The sequence below is a fragment of the Bufo bufo genome, chromosome 2, assembly GCF_905171765.1.
Source record: "Bufo bufo chromosome 2, aBufBuf1.1, whole genome shotgun sequence".
NCBI lineage: Eukaryota > Metazoa > Chordata > Amphibia > Anura > Bufonidae > Bufo > Bufo bufo.
Genome location: NC_053390.1, coordinates 455,997,231 through 456,016,928, shown reverse-complemented (window position 1 = coordinate 456,016,928; position 19,698 = coordinate 455,997,231). Strand labels below are relative to the sequence as shown.

Here is a 19,698-nt window from a genome sequence, read left to right as displayed (position 1 = left end):
GGATGAGATGCGTGAGTTGAACGCATTGCACCCGCACTGAATACTGACCCATTCATTTCTATGGGGCTGTTCACATGAGCGGGGATTTTCACGCATCACTTGTGCGTTGCGTGAAAATCGCAGCATGCTCTATATTCTGCGTTTTTCACGCAACGCATGCCCCATAGAAGTGAATGGGGTTGCGTGAAAATCGCAAGCATCCGCAAGCAAGTGCGGATGCAGTGCGATTTTCACGCACGGTTGCTAGGAGACGATCGGGATGTAGACCCGATCATTATTATTTTCTCTTATAACATGGTTATAAGGGAAAATAATAGCATTCTGAATACAGAATGCATAGTAAAATAGCGCTGGATGGGTTAAAAAAAAAAATAAAAAATTTAACTCCCCTTAAACCACTTGCTCGCGCTGCCGGCATCTCGTCTGTCTCCTTCTTTGCTGAACAGGACCTGTGATGAGCATTCATTGCAGCAACAGGACCTGTGGTGACGTCACTCCGGTCATCACATGATCTTTTAACATGGTGATGGACCATGTGATGACCGGAGTGACATCACCACAGGTCCTGTTCCTGGAATGAATGCTCACCACAGGTCCTGTTCAGCAAAGAAGGAGACAGACGAGATGCTGGCAGCGCGAGCAAGTGGATTAAGGGGAGTTAATTTTTATTTTTATTTTTTTTAACCCCTCCAGCGCTATTTTACTATGCATTCTGTATTCAGAATGCTATTATCTTCCCTTATAACCATGTTATAAGGGAAAATAATACAATCTACACAACCCCGATCCCAAGCCCGAACTTCTGTGAAGAAGTTCGGGTTTGGGTACCAAACATGCGTGATTTTTCCCACGTACGTGCGTGCGTGCGTGCAAAACGCATTACAATGTTTTGCACTCGCGCGGAAAAATCGCGCGTGTTCCCGCGACGCACCCGCACATTTTCCCGCAACGCCCGTCTGAAAGAGGCCTAAGAAAGATACTGATTTAATTGCGTCTTCAAGCCCTAATAACTGCTATGCTTAGTTTGGTAGGCAAATACAGTGTGACAGATTCCTTTCAAGATTTTGGGTTCATTTTAGGCCTTGTTCAAACATTGCAGCTTTGGAATGCATTTAGTTTTTTCTTATTCTTTTCAAGCTGAATCAGGAGTGATTCTAAACCGTACAAAAGTACAGTCTACAATGTATGGATCACATTTCATAAAAGCCAATCATACAAATGTAACATTTTCAAACTTAGTATTTAGGTATTTTGCAGTGGGTCTTCCTGTGCATAGTTTTAGATTTTCACGCCTAATGGTGAAATCAATTTGCGTCTCGCCACCGGGATCAACATTGACCCCAAGAACAAGTAAGCAGTTACTCTTCATTATAGTCTATGGGAGATCCTGCAACAGTAAAGTTCATTGACTTGTTTCTGTATCTCCCTTACCCTATAACACAGCCATTTATCTAATGGGAATGGGTGACCAGACACCCTGTTCTAAAGATTAGGGCGGTTCTAGAAGATCAAACTTTTTAAGCACACGCCTTACATATCTTTCATGTGAAGACCTTAAAAGGGGATGTCTCACTTCAGCAAATGGCATTTATCATGTAGAGAAAGTTAATACAAGGCACTTAACTAATGTATTGTAATTAGCCATATTGCCTCCTTTGCTGGCTTGATTCATTTTTCCATCACATTATACACTGCTTGTTTCCAAGGGTTATGACCACTGCTGCACTGTAGATAAGAGGTGGCCAGAACAGGAACTGCTGTGCATGCATGACTGTTTGCTCAGACAGTCCCAACCACCAGAGAAGCCAATGTTTTTTTCCTATATAGTGTGCAAGCACGGCCACCGCTGCTGGACATAACCATGGAAGCAAGCAGTGTATAATGTAATGAAAAACTGAATCCAGCCAGCAAAGGAGGCAATATGGACAATCACAATACATTAGTAAGTACCTTGTATTAGCTTTCTCTACATGATAAAATCCATACAAAATCTGTGAATACAAACAAGACACTGTAGCCCTCGGATCGAAAAAAAAACAGCAACATACTTGCATACACTGTTTTCCTATCTACACCAAATAAAGTATATAATTGTTTTACCCTGGTTAAAGGATACTTTTGTCCAATTTGGTATATTTAGTAATGGCATATGTTCTTCGTATATCCTACTCTTACAGTTAAGACGTTCTGTAAAAAATCTCACAATCAGAAATAGCCAATGAAAGAATTAGGACATACAAAACAAAATAAATTAACACAATTCCAAGACATGGTGTGTGGAAATTATCATTCCCCCACACAACTTTTCTGGTGTAAAAAAGTCTCAAACATGATGTTTGTGACTTCTTAAACGCCACTGTGACAAAATTAGGCAGCACCGGTATATGGTAAATTCATTCTTCAAAAAAATTATAGTCATGGTAGGCTTTTATAATCTATTTTACATTCTTCCCTCCAAAAAGGATTGTCCAGGATCAGGAATACATGGTTACTTCCAAAAACAGCACCACAGCTATCCACAGGCTGTGTGTGTATTAATGTCAGCCCCATTCACTTCAACACCAGACAAACAGTGGACAGGTTTTTTTGTTTAAGGCAGCCATGCTCTTTTTAACCATGGAAACCCCTTTAAAGAGGACCTATCACCCCAAAATTCAGTGCAATTTGCAGGCAGCATGTTATAGAGCAGGAGAAGCTGAGCAGATTGATAGTGTTATGGGAACATTTTCAGTAAAACTTGTAATTTAAATTAGATCAATCTGCTCTATAACATGCTGCCTGTATACTGTACTGCATTTAATGGGGACAGGTAATACTATTTTCGGGTAATGAATTCATGTAAGTTATTCAACTGAAATATAAAGACTCTGAACGTAATTATACTGCATAACCCCATGGTAATAACTGGAAACCATATGAAATGATGATACTAACTTCCTATTCCCTCTTTTATTCCCATTAAAACTTCTAATTTATTGAATAACAATTTTTAAAAATCCGCTAGACACATTATCCTAATATAATAAAATACACTATCATTTCCACTCCTATAGTCCCTTCACTCCTCATTATATGAGCTTCAGACAACATTAATCACATTTGGCAAGGACAGTGGACATTGCGCACTCGCAAATTCACAATCATTCAGATAGGACAAAATAATCTTCGCCAGAAAAAAAAACCAAACACACGGCAGGGTTACACTCCTCATATACAGAAATGATGAGATAAACCGATAATCTGTCTCATTGTCAGTGATCGCCGTTGATCTGGTCTTCGGATTGCTCCACCATGTCCAGGATCACTTGTAGGATGGTCTGCAGTGCTCTTCCCAGCTGTGCTGCTGTGTATGGCTTCCCTAAAGGAGGCACATGGATGAACACAGATTTCCCGTGGCTTTCATACAGAGAAGTATAGTAAGTGAAGTCACACAGATACCTGTAAGATAAAAGACAATCTATTAAAATACAGTGCATCCATACATGCTTTAAAGACTGAGTACTTTTGACAAAAGGAAGCAGGATCTTGCCTTGCCCAGTTGATCAAAGAGCAGACTGTATGGTCTGTCCATTATATTTCCAGGTCAAATTTTTCTAAAGCTGCCCATACACATTAAATGTCTGTCGTCCGACAGCTATCTCTCCCAACTCCCTCATACACATACATTAGCACGTTGGCCGAACCGGTCGTTCTCGGTGGGTTTGGCTGACATAAGACTAAGGGCTCATGCACACGAACGTATTTTCTTTCCGCTTCCATTCCATTTTTTTTTGCGGACCGTATGCCGAACCATTCACTTTAATGGGTCCGCAAAAACAACGGAAGGTACTCAGTGTGCATTCCGTATTTCCGTTCAGCAAAAAAGTAGTGCATGTCCTATAGTCTGAAAATCACGGTCCAAGTCCCCATTCAAGTCAATGGGTCCGCAAAATGGGTCAGTATTTTGCGGATCCATACTGTAGAAATGCTATGCCCAGCCCATATTGCTTATGTGTTTGGTGATTAATAAGTTACTGTTTACGATCCGCAAAAAACGGATCGCATACGGAAACCATACGGATATAACGGAACGGAAGAGGACTTAGAGGAAAAAAATACCTCAGATACGGAACAAAGGATCCGTGAAAAACGGACCGCAAAACAACGGTCGTGTGCGTGAGCCCTAATGCATATGGCAAGCTTTACTCTAACATCCCTACAATGGATTTCCAAATACTATACATAGGACAGAGATATAAATTTTCCTCAACAAACTTACATAGTTAAAATTTTACAAATGCTGTTTTAGGAAGCATTCACACCACTGTATTTGGGATCTGCTTTTTTTGTGGTTTGGATACCTTTCCCATTCATTTCTATGGAATCCGCAATAAAACAGATAGCACATAGATGTGATCCGTGTGCGGTCTGCATCCGGATGTTCATTCATCAATTCATAGAACAAGTCCTATTCATGGCTGCAACGGTCATGTGAAGGCACTCCTATATAGCCAATTTTAAATTGAATTCTCCAGACCAGCAGCATGTCAAGGAGGAGGAAAACAGGAATGGCATAATGAAAAGGTCTTAAGAAAAATAATAAAAAACAATGGCTGGCTCACATGAATTTGCACACAATTACACTATTTAATATTCTAATTCACTGAAAATACACCTATATAAAAATAAACACATAATTCCACAAAACCACATAAAATACAATTCATCTCATCTTTTTCATGAACCAAGTCCCTTTGATGCAGAGCTCACGCATGTATTACAATATAAAAGTAAAAATAGGAATAAAAAATTTGATTAATATAAGACAGTTTCCTCATTAGTCGTTATGCTCCAGATGTGTGATTAATAGTTTAAGTTATTTGATAGTATAGTCACATCCACACAGTTCACTAGGTTGGATAATGCTCTGTAGTGCTTCGTATATATCAATGGTAACCTGAGCCACATACTGCCCTGCATTAAATGACTCGTTCCTCATGTAGATATAAAGCCATAATGTGAAGCTTTCAACGCACAGTTTGTTTATCCGGCATGTGGTATAACTGTTAGGGCTCATGCACACGACCGTATGCCCTCCGAGACATATGGTCTGTGAGCGGCCCATATGTCCCCGCCACCAGACGCGTTTCGGAACACGTAGTTCCTTCCTCAGTGGTAAAGAGGCAATAGATGGCTGCTGGGATCGAACAGCCAACTTAAACCATTTGTGGTACATGTTAACCACTTAAGGACCACAGGTTTATACCCCCCCTAGTGACCAGGCCCTTTTTTACAAATCGGCACTCCACAACTTTAGCGGTTTATTGCTCGGTCATGCAACTTACCACCCAAATGAATTTTACCTCCTTTTCTTCTCACTAATAGAGCTTTCATTTGGTGGTATTTCATTGCTGCTGACATTTTTACATTTTTTGTTATTAATCGAAATTTAAAGATTTTTTTGCAAAAAAATGAAATTTTTCACTTTCAGTTGTAAAATTTTGCAAAAAAATAACGACATCCATATATAAATTTTTCTCTAAATTTATTGTTCTACATGTCTTTGATAAAAAAAAAAAAATGTTTGGGTAAAAAAAGAAATAGTTTGGGTAAAAGTTATAGCGTTTACAAACTATGGTACAAAAATGTGAATTTCCGCTTTTTGAAGCAGCTCTGACTTTCTGAGCACCTGTCATGTTTCCTGAGGTCCTACAATGCCCAGACAGTACAAACGCCCCACAAATGACCCCATTTCGGAAAGTAGACACCCTAAGGTATTCGCTGATGGGCATAGTGAGTTCATAGAACTTTTTATTTTTTGTCACAAGTTAGCGGAAAATTATGATTTTTAATTTTTTTTATTTCTTACAAAGTCTCATATTCCACTAACTTGTGACAAAAAATAAAAACTTCCATGAACTCACTATGCCCATCATGAAATACCTTGGGGTATCTTCTTTCCAAAATGGGGTCACTTGTGGGGTAGTTATACTGCCCTGTCATTTTAGGGGCCCAAATGCGTGCGAAGTAGTTTGAAATCAAAATCTGTAAAAAATGGCCAGTGAAATCCGAAAGGTGCTCTTTGGAATGTGGGCCCCTTTGCCCACCTAGGCTGCAAAAAAGTGTCACACATGTGGTATCTCCGTACTCAGGAGAAGTTGGGAAATGTGTTTTGGGGTGTCATTTTACATATACCCATGCTGGGTGAGATAAATATCTTGGTCAAATGCCAACTTTGTATAAAAAAAAAAAGGGAAAAGTTGTCTTTTGCCAAGATATTTCTCTCACTCAGCATGGGTATATGTAAAAAGACACCCCGAAACACATTGCCCAACTTCTCCTGAGTACGGGGATACCAGATGTGTGACACTTTTTTGCAGCCTAGGTGGGCAAAGGGGCAAACATTCCAAAGAGCACCTTTCAGATTTCACCGGCCATTTTTTTACAGATTTTGATTTCAAACCACTTCTCACGCATTCGGCCCCCAAAATGCCAGGGCAGTATAACTACCCCACAAGTGACCCCATTTTGGAAAGAAGACACCCCCAGGTATTTCGTGATGGGCATAGTGAGTTCATGGAAGTTTTTATTTTTTGTCACAAGTTAGTGGAATATGAGACTTTGTAAGAAAAAAAAAAAATCATCATTTTCCACTAACTTGTGACAAAAAATAAAAAAATTCTAGGAACTCGCCATGCCCCTCACGGAATACCTTGGGGTGTCTTCTTTCCAAAATGGGGTCACTTGTGGGGTAGTTATACTGCCCTGGCATTCTAGGGGCCCTAATGTGTGGTAAGTAGGTAAATTACCTGTGAAATCCGAAAGGTGCTCTTTGGAATGTGCACCCCTTTGCCCACCTAGGCTGCAAAAAAGTGTCACACATCTGCTATCCCCGTACTCAGGAGAAGTTGGGCAATGTGTTTTGGGGTGTCTTTTTACATATACACATGCTGGGTGAGAGAAATATCTTGGCAAAAGACAACTTTTCCCATTTTTTTATACAAAAGTTGGCATTTGACCAAGATATTTATCTCACCCAGCATGGGTATATGTAAAATGACACCCCAAAACACATTGCCCAACTTCTCCTGAGTACGGCGATACCAGATGTGCGACACTTTTTTGCAGCCTAGATGCGCAAAAGGGGCCCACATTCCTTTTATGAGGGCATTTTTAGACATTTGGATCCCAGACTTCTTCTCACGCTTTAGGGCCCCTAAAATGCCAGGGCAGTATAAATACCCCACATGTGACCCCATTTTGGAAAGAAGACACCCCAAGGTATTCAATGAGGGGCATGGCGAGTTCATAGAAATTTTTATTTTTTGGCACAAGTTAGCGGAAATTGATTATTTTTTTTTTTTTTTCTCACAAAGTCTCCCTTTCCGCTAACTTGGGACAAAAATTTCAATCTTTCATGGACTCAATATGCCCCTCAGCGAATACCTTGGGGTGTCTTCTTTCCAAAATGGGGTCACATGTGGGGTATTTATACTGCCCTGGCATTCTAGGGGCCCTAAAGCGTGAGAAGAAGTCTGAAAATTTTTTACGCAATTGGATTCTGTGAGGGGTATGGTGAGTTCATGTGAGATTTTATTTTTTGATACAAGTTAGTGGAATATGAGACTTTGTAAGAAAAAAAAAAAAAATTCCGCTAACTTGGGCCAAAAAAATGTCTGAATGGAGCCTTACAGGGGGGTGATCAATGACAGGGGGGTGATCAGGGAGTCTATATGGGGTGATCACCCCCCTGTCATTGATCACCCCCCTATAAGGCTCCATTCAGATGTCCGTATGTGTTTTGCGGATCCGATCCATGTATCCGTGAATCCGTAAAAATCATACGGACGTCTGAATGGAGCCTTACAAGGGGGTGATCAATGACAGGGGGGTGATCAGGGAGTATATATGGGGTGATCACCCCCCTGTAAGGCTCCATTCAGACGTCTGTATGTGTTTTGCGGATCCGATCCATGTATCCGTGGATCCGTAAAAAACATACAGACATCTGAATGCAGCCTTACAGGGGGGTGATCAATGACAGGGGGGTGATCAGGGAGTCTATATGGGGTGATCAGGGGTGAATAAGGGGTTAATAAGTGACGGGGGGGGGGTGTAGTGTAGTGTGGTGCTTGGTGCTACTTATTACTGAGCTACCTGTGTCCTCTGGTGGTCGATCCAAACAAAAGGGACCACCAGAGGACCAGATAGCAGGTATATTAGACGCTGTTATCAAAACAGCGTCTAATATACCTGTTAGGGGTTAAAAAAAAAAAATCACATCTCCAGCCTGCCAGCGAACGATCGCCGCTGGCAGGCTGGAGATCCACTCGCTTACCTTCCGCTCACGCGAGATGACGCCAATCGGCGTTAGTGTAGCCTGGGAGAGCCGCCGCGATGACGCCTTTCGGCGTTAGGCGTGCGGCAAGTGGTTAATGGACTGGATCATGCTAAATCCATCTTAATTCATTTGTTAAATGTCACTGAATACTATCATTTCATGAATTGTCTACATTGATATTCATATAAAATAAGGATGGAAATAGGAAATGAAAAATAGAATAATAGTAATCATGTTAGTGTACGTTAAATAGTCAGGTCCATAAATATTGGGACATCGACAATTCTAAAATTTTTGGCTCTATACACAACCACAATGGATTTGAAACGAAACAAACAAGATGTGCTTTAACTGCAGACTGTCAGCTTTAATTTGAGGGTATTTACATCCAAATTAGGTGAACAGTGTAGTTATTACAACAGTTTGCATATGTGCCTCCCACTTGTTAAGGTACCAAAAGTAATGGGACAATTGGCTTCTCAGCTGTTCCATGGCCAGGTGTTTTATACCCTCATTATCCCAATTACAATGAGCAGATAAAAGGTCCAGAATTAATTTCAAGTGTGCTATTTGCATTTGGAATCTGTTGCCGTCAACTCTCAAGATGAGATCTAAAGAGCTGTCACTATCAGTGATGCAAGCCATCATTAGGCTGAAAAAACAAAACAAACCCATCAGAGAGATAGCAAAAACATTAAAACGTGGCCAAAACAACTGTTTGGAACATTCTTAAAAAGAAGGAACGCACCTTTGGTGTTGCTGAGGTGAGCTCAGCAACACCAAAAGACCCGGAAGACCACGGAAAACAACTGTGGTGGATGACCAAAGAATTATTTTCCTGTTGAAGAAAACACCCTTCACAACAGTTGGCCAGATCAAGAACACTCTCCAGGAGGTAGGTGTATGTGTGTCAAAGTCAACAATCAAGAGAAGACATCACCAGAGTGAATAATAGAAGGTTCACCACAAGATGTAAACGATTGGTGAGCCTCAAAAACAGGAAGGACAGATTAGAGTTTGCCAAACGGCATCTAAAAAAGCCTTCACAGTTCTGGAACAACATCCTATGGACAGATGAGACCAAGATCAACTTGTACCAGAGTGATGGGAAGAGAAGAGTATGGAGAAGGAAAGGAACTGCTCATGATCCTAAGCATACCACCTCATCAGTGAGGCATGGTGGTGGTAGTGTGATGGCGTGGGCATGTATGGCTGCCAATGGAACTGGATCTCTTGTATTTATTGATGATGTGACTACTGACAAAAGCAGCAGGATGAATTCTGAAGTGTTTCGGGCAATATTATCTGCTCATTTTCAGCCAAATGCTTCAGAACTCATTAGACGGCGCTTCACAGTGCAGATGGACAATGACCCAAAGCATACTGCAAAAGCAACCAAAGAGTTTTTTTAAGGGAAAGAAGTGGAATGTTATGCAATGGCCAAGTCAATCACCTGACCTGAATCCTATTGAGCATGCATTTCCCTTGCTGAAGACAAAACTGAAGGGGAAATGCCCCAAGAACAAGCAGGTACTGAAGACAGTTGCAGTAGAGGCCTGGCAAAGCTTTACCAGGGATGAAATCCAGCGTCTGGTGATGTCTATGGGTTCCAGACTTCAGGCTGGAATTGACTGCAAAGGGTTTGCAACCAAGTATTAAAAAGTGAAAGTTTGATTTATGATTAGTATTATGTCCCATTACTTTTGGGCCCTTAACAAGTGGGAGGCACATAGTTAAACTGTTGCAATTCCTACACCGTTCACCTGATTTGGATGTAAATACCCTCAAATTAAAGCCGATAGTCTGCAGTTAAAGCACATCTTGTTCGTTTCATTTTAAATCCATTGTGGTGGTGTATAGAGCCAAAAATGTTAGAATTGTGTTGATGTCCCAATATTTATGGACCTGACTGTAGATATCACCTCCTTTCATCATGGACATATGTAGCCATATATGACACTGTGCACAGAGGCCAATACTTCCAACATCGTCTACTAGTGTATTGTATATCTATATGGATACCTATATTGTTTCTTGGTGTATACATGTTCTTTTATAATGTCTAAAACATCTTTTCATTCATACATATCGGTACACATTATTGAATGAAATAATACGGACAATGAAATAAAAATAGTAATAAAAGTAAAAATAAAGATAAAAATGAAAAGAATAAAAATAGAAATAAATACGAAAACAAAAGTAAAACAACAGATAGGTGAAAGGGGTGACGGGAAGGCCGCAGGGTGCGTGAACGCACTGGTATGCAGCCTGGCGTCGACACATTGTGCGTCTCCCCCCCCCCCCCCCAACCCGTCTATATGAACCCGAAGACTTCCAGCTCTGTATTGAGCCCCCTCGGAAAAAAGGATCCAAATTCGTAGATTTTCTTTGATTCACATCTTGACATCCGGGAAATAAAATCAACACCTCTCCAATTTTCTCTCACAGATTCTAATGCAACATGTCATACCCATAGGTTTACACTCATGTGTCCTCAAATGGTTTGATAGTGTGCGTTTCTCATAACCCTTTTTGATATTGTTTATATGTTCACTAATCCTTGCTTTAAGGGTTTTTTTTGTTCGTCCCACATTGTTTTTGACACGGGCATTGAATTAAGTAAATAACTAATTTGCTGTTGCATGTTAGGGTTTCCTTTATATCCCACTTACACTGGTTTGTTGTTGATTGTACTGTTATTGTTTTTCCTTTGACAGTTTGCAAATTATTATTATTTTTTTTTTAATCAATAGTTTTTTATTCAAGTTTTTCAGGAAAACATTTACATACATTGACACTAGTGAAGTATCCGTGTACATTACATTGCATTTCCTTAGTCAGTTTAACAAAACTGTACATATAGATGAAGGGAAAAGGAGGGGGAGAGAGGTGAAGGTAAGAAGGAATGAGGATGTGAGGTGAAAAACAAAATTAGCACATAGGAGAACATACATGCTGTCATATATATATATATATATATATATATACAGTTAGGTACTTACATAGCCGTTTGTTATGCACAATTATTATTTGTTCGACAATAATAAGAGTTACTGTATATAGTGGAAGCTCGATGTCTCAAGACAGGTCAGGTTAGTTGGAGCTTTGTTCTATATTCTCCCCAACTGCTCCATGCTTTGTCAAACTTCATAGAGGGTGAAAAGTTATATGACAGTTTGCAATTTTGACACAAGGAACACCTGTAAAAACCCTTTAGGTTTAACAAGTTCCCCAAGGTTGTTCTCTTATTATTATTTTTGATGGTCGGTGCTATTTGTAAGCCCAAATTGGGCGCCGAGTAGGAATTATGGACCCCAAAATTTTGTCTTTTAGAATGATTTTAGTCACTTTTTTTATACTTTTTTTTATACTTCGTATTAAATAGCAGTACTATCTTACAAGAGTCTATCAGTTTTTCTTTTCCATTTGAGTCCAGTGATTTGTCAAGTAATTCTAATGGGTATAATTTTTCCAAAATTATACCCAGCTTCTTTCTCAAATTGCTGGGTTTGAGTACAGTTCCTTTTTAAATGTCGGATTTGACTTTTTGGGGCGTTTAAAAGCCATCTCGGTAGATGGCAGCTTGTGTTCTAAGTGAAACTGTTCTAAGCTACTTCCTTTTGGTATGTACTACAAACAAATTATTTGTCTTGCATTTCAATTTTTAAATCTAGAAATTCTATCATCCTAGAATTAATGTTAGGGGTGAACTTAAAATGTAATTGATTATTATTAATCCCATTTATAAATTCTGTCAATGCTTGATGTGAATCGCCCCATATGATCAAGATGTCATTTATATATCATCTTCGCCAGAGCACCGGGCTCGTCCCCAGCTTGGGATTGATGTATTCTTGCTCCCATGCTGCCATAAACAAATTGGCATAGCTGGGGGTGAACCTGGTGCCCTGTTGTCTGCAAATAATAATTGGAATAAAAATAAAAATGATAAAAAGGACAAAATTAATCCCTTCTAATATAAATTCAATCTGTTCCTGTTTTAATTTTCCTGCTTGGACCAAAATTTTAGATATGGCATCTATTCCCCGTTTGTGGCCGATGCAGGTGTATAATGAACTAATATCCAATGTCGTCAGAATCCAATGAGGTTGACAAACCATTTTTCCAACACATTAATTATAGTATCCTTCAAATGTGATGGAGTATCCCCGACATAGGACTACAATATTCGATCCAAATATTGGGACAAATTTTTAAGTAATAGACCCAAAGTCTGAGACAATCGGCCTACCCGGGGGATTCAAAGGATACTTGTGGACCTTGGGGATGCAATAAAAAACTGGAAGCCTTTTCGGGGTGCCTGAAATGAAATCAAACAATGATTTGTTCAATGTATTTCCCTTTAATACGCTTTTTCACATAATCCAACTAATTCTTTATAATAGTCTTCCATTGGATCTTTCTGTAATCTCCTATAAGTATTAGCATCTAATAATTGTTTTCTGCATTCCTCATATATTATAGTATCTAAAATCACTATGGCACCCCCCTTATTGGCCGGTATTATTGTGATATCGTAGTTCTGTTGCAATTCTTTAATCGCCTTAACTACTTCGTCAGATAAATTTCTCTTACTATTATGACCAACTCCTATCTTTCTAATGTCTTCTTCCACTGCACCTCTAAAGGCAGCTATCTCTCTGCCTATTTCCTGCCTTGGATATAGTTTTGATCTCAGCTTTACATCTACATAGTTGGATACTTTATTACTATCATTTATGGGATTTTTTTAGAAAATATTTCTTACAACATAACTTTTTAATGTACTTTTTTTATGCCGATATATGTATCGAATTTGTTTAATGGTGCACTGGGAACAAATTTTAAAACCTTAATCTCTTGTGATTTTCAGTTAATATCATAGAACTCAAATTTATTATATTGTCCCCTGTGACTTTCACAACTGTTTTGGGCCTTCGTTTTTATATAGGTGTATTTTCAATGAATTAAAATATTAACTAGTGTAATTATGTGAAAATTCATATGAGCCAGCCATTGTTGTTTATTATTTTGATTTGGTTTCGCTGAGAGGTGGTCAGCGGGCTGTGCCCCATAGATACCAGTGAGCGTCCTCAAACATTTTTGTGTTGTTCTTAAAAAAACAAAAACAAAAAAAAAAACGCTTCTCCAGCATTGCTAGTTAATGTATGGGAGATGTATCAAAATAGATACATCAGGAGACCTTGGAGGTCCTCTTTAATCCTATAATGATCATATGCCATCATTTTTACAGCAGCTATTAAGAGACTTTTCTAGAGAACTGTTAAGATGGTGCTGTAAAATGACAAAGCTGATAAATCTATCCAGACCCTGCAAAAGGTCTGATATGACCACTCCAGTTACATATAAAATATGTAGTGTAAAATTAATAAAATAAAGACCCTAATGAATCCCTCACCAACTGTGTCTGAACCCCTAGGCAATGTTCATACGGTGGCTTTTTTTGCACAGAAACTGCCTCCCATTGTTGCAAGTGGGATTTCAAGCTTATGTTTGTGCAGCTGCAGATTATTTCTGCATAGATGTCAGCACACAAATTAATACCAATGAATAGGGCTAAAACCACCAGAGGAGCTGTGGCAAGTAAAATCACTGCAGAAAGCTGAAGGTCAGCCTTAGGCCTCATGCAAATTACCGTTGTGTGCATCCGTGTCCGTTGTTCCGTTTTCCGTGATTTTCTGCGAACCCATTAACTTTCAATGGGTCCGTTGAAAACTCTGAAAATGCACCGTTGTACATCCGCGTCTGTGATCAGTGTTTCCTGTCTGTCAAAAAAATATGACCTGTCCTATTTTTTTGACGGACAACGGTTCACGGACCCATTCAAGTCAATGGGTCCGTGAAAAAACACGGATGCACACAAGATTGTCATCCGCGTCCATCATCCGTGTCCGTAGGCTACTTTCACACAGACGGATCCGCTGATCCGTCTGCATAAAAGCTTTTGAGATCTGAGTTTAAATTCATTGGTGGCCAGTGCGGCCTCCCTCCCTCCCCAGTATTATATTCCTTGGTGGCCAGTGCGGCCTCCCCTCTCCCCCCTAATTAAAATCACCTTTCCCTATCATTGGTGGCCAGTGCGGCCTCCCCTCCCCCCCTAATTAAAATCACCTTCCCCCATCATTGGTGGCCAGTGCGCTATAAGTAATGCGCCGCACAGACCTGTGACTTACCAGTAGGAGGAGCGCCCGGCCGGTCACAGACATCGCAGGTAAGTATAATGCTTCTATTGCTAAGTAACCATGGCAGCCAGGACTGCAGTAGCGTCTTGGCTGCCATGGTAACTGATCGGAGCCCCAGCGATTAAACTGGGACTCCGATCGAAACTCTCCGCTGCCACCAATGATGGGGGAAGGTGATTTTAATTAGGGGAAGGGGGGGGGGAGAGGGGAGGCCGCACTGGCCACCAATGATGGGGGAAGGTGATTTTAATTAGGGAGGGGGGGGGGGGGAAGGCTGCACTGGCCACCAAGGAATATAATACTGGGGAGGGAGGGGGACCGCACTGGCCACCAATGAACTTAAAACTGGGGAGGTGTGGCACCTGAGGGGTTAATTGTGCGGATCACAGCCCCCTGTAAGAGATCGGGTGCTGCCAGGCAGCAGGGGGCAGTTATTACACAGTTCTCAGTATAGTCTAATTTGAAGCGTCCCCATCACTATGGGAACACCTCTGTGTTAGAATATACTGTCGGATCTGAGTTTCACGATCTAACTCAAATCCGATGGTATATTCTAACATAGAGGCGTTCCCATGGTGATGGGGACGCTTCAAGTTAAAATATACCATCGGATTGGAGAAAACTCAGATCTGATGGTATATTAATAGGGACTACTGACTTTACATTGAAAGTCAATGGGGGACGGATCCGTTTGCAATTGCACCATATTGTGTCAACGTCAAACGAATCCGTCCCCATTGACTTGCATTGTAACTCAGGACGGATCTGTTTGGCTCTGCACGGCCAGGAGGACACCAAAATGACTTTTTCCTTCATGTCCGTGGATCCTCCAAAAATCAAGGAAGACCCATTGAAGAAAAAACAGTCACGGATCACGGAAAAACGGAAATCAGTTTTGCGGACCGCAAAAAAAACAAAACGGTCGTGTGCATGAGGCCTTAGGCTACTTTCACACTGGCGTTTTGGTTTCAGTTTGTGATATCCGTTCAGGGCTCCCACAAGCGGTTCAAATCAGATCAGCTTTGCCCTTAATGCATTCTGAATGGATAAGGATCTACTCAGAATGCATCAGTTTGGCTCTGTTCAGTCACCATTCCACTTTGCTTGCAGCGTTTTGGTGTCCGTCTGACGAAACTGAGCCAAACGGATCCGTCCTGACACACAATGTATGTCAATGGGGACGGATCCGTTTTCACTGACATAATATGGCACAATAGAAAATGGATCCGTCCCCCATTGACTTTCAATGGTATTCAAGATGGATCCGTTTTGGCTATGTTAAAGATAATACAAACTGATCCGTTCTGAATGGATGCAGATGGATGTATTATGTGAACGGATGAGTTTGTGCAGATCAATGACGGATCCGCACCAAAAGAGTGTGTGAAAGTAGCCTTAGATTTCTGTTGCAGTCTCAGTAGCGTATATATTTTGGTGAAAAAAATCCACCATGTGAACATACCCTTTGCCAAGCTACTGCTCCATTAACTAGGCAATATCAAATATAAAAATAAACAGTACACAATACCAAGCACAAATATAAATTATATACATTAGGGTAATTCTATGGGTTTACAAAACAAATGGCTTGAAAATTCCCTAAAAAGCATCTGGTCTTTAACTTCTTCAGTACCCTGCCATTTTTCACCTTAACCCCTTAAGGACTCAGCCCTATTTCACCTTAAGGACTTGGCCATTTTTTGCAAATCTGACCAGTGTCACTTTAAGTGGTGATAACTTTAAAACGCTTTGACTTATCCAGGCCATTCTGAGATTGTTTTTTCGTCACACATTGTACTTCATGACACTGGTAAAATGAAGTAACAAAAAATCATTTTTATTTATGAAAAAAGACAAAAAATTTACCAAAAATTTGTAAAAAATTGCAAATTTCCAAGTTTAAATTTCTCTACTTCTATAATACATAGTAATACCTCCAAAAATAGTTATTACTTTACATTCCCCATATGTCTACTTCATGTTTGGATCATTTTGGGAATGATTTTTATTTTTGGGGGACGTTACAAGGCTTAGAAGTTTAGAAGAAAATCTTGAAATTTTTCAGAAATTTTCAAAAACCCACTTTTTAGGGACCAGTTCAGGTCTGAAGTCACTTTGTGAGGCTTACATAATAGAAACCACCCAAAAATGGCCCTATTCTAGAAACTACACCCCTCAAGGTATTCAAAACTGATTTTACAAACTTTGTTAACCCTTTAGGTGTTGCACAAGAGTTATTGGCAAATGGAGATGAAATTTTCCATTTTGATCCATTTTTTCCAGTAACAAAGCAAGGGTTAACAGCCAAACAAAATGCTATATTTATTGCCCCGATTCTGTAGTTTGCAGAAACACCCCATATGTGGCCGTAAACTACTGTACGGGCACACAGTAGGGCGTAGAGAGAAAGGTGCGCCGTATGGTTTTTGGAAGGCAGATTTTGCTGGACTGTTTTTTTTGACACCATGTCCCATTTGAAGCCCCCCTGATGCACCCCTAGAGTAGAAACTCCATAAAAGTGACCCCATATAAGAAACTACACCCCTCAAGGTATTCAAAACTGATTTTACAAACTTTGTTAACCCTTTAGGTGTTGCACAAGATTTCATGGAAAATAGAGATACAATTTCAGAATTTAACTTTTTGGGCAGATTTTCCATTTTAATATTTTTTTTCCAGTTACAAAGCAAGGGTTAACAGCCAAACCAAACTCCAATATTTATGGCCCTGATTCTGTAGTTTACAGAAACACCCTATATGTGGTCATAAACTGCTGTACGGGAACACAGCAGGGGGCAGAAGGAAAGGAATGCCATACGGTTTTTGGAAGGTAGATTTTGCTGGACTGGTTTTTTTGACACCATGTCCCATTTGAAGCCCCCCTGATGCACCCCTAGAGTAGAAACTCCAAAAAAAGACACCATTTTGGAAACTATGGGATAAGGTGGCAATTTTGTTGGTACTATTTTAGGGTACATATGACTTTTGGTTGCTCTATATAACACTTTTTGTGAGGCAAGGTAACCAAAAAAAAAAAATAGATGTTTTGGCACCGTTTTTTTAGTTTTTTTTTAAATTTCAAATGTTCATCTGACAGGTTAGATCATGCGGTATTTTTATAGAGCAGGTTGTTACGGACGCGACAATATCAAATATGACTACTTGTTTGGGTTGTTTCAGTTTTACATAAGCATTTTTTTTAAAAAACGATTTTTTAGTGTCTCCATATTCTGAAAGCCATCGTTTTTTTAATTTTTGGGGTGACTATCTTATGTAGGGGCTCATTTCTTTTGGTATGAGATGACTGTTTGATTGGTACTATTTTAGGGTGCATATGACTTCGTTCGCTTGGTATTCCACTTTTTGTGATGTAGGGTGACAAAAAAAAAAAAAAGGATTTTTTACACAGTTTTAATTTTTTTTTACGGTGTTCACCTGAGAGGTTAGGTCACGTGGTATTTTTTATAGAGCAGGATGTTATGGATGCGACCTAATGTGTACTCTTATTTTTTTTTTACATTTAACACAATAAAAGCATTTTTGAAATAAATAAATAAATAAATTGCTTTAGGCCTATTGCACACGGACGTTTTTTTTTCCCGTTTACTGGACGTTTTTTGCGTTCCGTATACGGTCCGTATACGGAACCATTCATTTCAATGGGTCCACAAAAAAAACGGAATGTACTCCGTATGCATTCCGTTTCCGTATTTCCGTTTTTCCGTTCCGTTTTAACATAGAACATGTCCTATTATTGCCCGCAAATCACAGTCCGTGGCTCCATTCAAGTCAATGGGTCCACAAAAAAACGGAACACATACGGAAATGCATCCGTATGTCTTCCGTTTTCGTTCCGTTTTTTGCTGAACCATCTATTGAAAATGTTATGCCCAGCCCAATTTTATCTATGTAATTACTGTATACTGTATATGCCATACGGAAAAACGGAACGGAAAAACGGAACAGAAACGGAACCACAACGGAAACAAAAAACGGAACAACGGATCCGTGAAAAACGGATCGCAAAACACTGAAAAAGCCATACGGTCGTGTGCAATAGGCCTTAGTGTCTCCATAGTCTGAGAGCCATAGTTTTTTTTTATTTTTTGGGTAATTGTCTTAGGTAGGGGCTTATTTTTTGCATGATGAGGTGACTGTTAGATTGGTACTATTTGGGGGGGGGGGGGGGGGGGGAGGCATACGCCTTTTTCATCGCTTGGTGTTGCACTTTTAGTGATGTAAGGTGACAAAAAATGCTTTAATTTAGCAGAGTTTTTATTTAATTTTTTTGGCGGTGTTCATCTGAGGGGTTAGGTCATGTGATATTTTTATAGAGCTGGTCGATACAAATGCTGTGATACCCAATAGGTCTAGTTTTCTTTTTTTCCCTACTTTTTACAATTTTTTTTTTACTTTATTATGAGGAAAACGCTTTTTTTTTTTTTTTAACTTAAAACATTTCATTTTTTTGCAAAACTTTATTAAAAAAAAATAAATAAAAATTTGTCCCACTCTGGGACTTCAACTTTTGGGGGTCTGATCTAGGGATCGACCGATTATCGGTTTGGCCGATATTATCGGCCGATATTGAGGATTTTGAACGTTATCGGTATCGGCATCTATTTTGCCGATATTCCGATAACGTATGGGGAACACAGAACGCGCTGCTCTCAGCGCGTTCTGTGTTCCCTCCGCAGCACAGGGGAGAAGGAAGCCGTGTCTCCTCCCCCTGTGCTGCTGCCGCCAATGACAGAAGAGAAGACAAGAGGAGGGGAGGGGCTGTGGCCGCTGCGCCACCAATGAAGATAAGCCTTTCATTCATTCATATACAGGAGGCGGGAGCTGGCTGCAGAATCACATAGCCGGCTCCCGGCCTCTATGAGCGATAGCTGCGATCCACGGTAGTTAACTCCTCAGGTGCCGCGGATCGCAGCTACCGCTCAGAGGTCGGGAGCCGGCTATGTGATTCTGCAGCCAGCTCCCGCCTCCTGTATATGAATGATTGAGAGACTTATCTTCATTGGTGGCGCAGTGTCAGCAGATTTGCGTAGGAATTTTTTTTTTTTTCTCAAAAATGAAAATTCCCAGAATATCGGTATAAATTATCGGCTATCGGCCTGAAAGTTCACAAATTATCGGTATCGGCCCTAAAAAATCAATATCGGTCGATCC

At 40.1% G+C, this 19,698-nt stretch overlaps 1 protein-coding gene across 2 annotated transcripts in view; it reads right to left on the bottom strand.

The window, feature by feature from the left end:
• Window positions 1-972: 972 nt before the first annotated feature.
• PGPEP1 (pyroglutamyl-peptidase I) overlaps window positions 973-19,698 on the bottom strand; it is an 86,138-nt gene continuing 67,412 nt past the window's right edge. For both annotated transcript variants that reach the window (XM_040417614.1, XM_040417615.1), the window contains one exon: window positions 973-3,438. In XM_040417614.1, coding sequence (XP_040273548.1) covers window positions 3,252-3,438 — 187 coding nt within the window. In that variant the 3' untranslated portion in view covers window positions 973-3,251. The remainder of the gene's footprint in view (window positions 3,439-19,698) is intronic.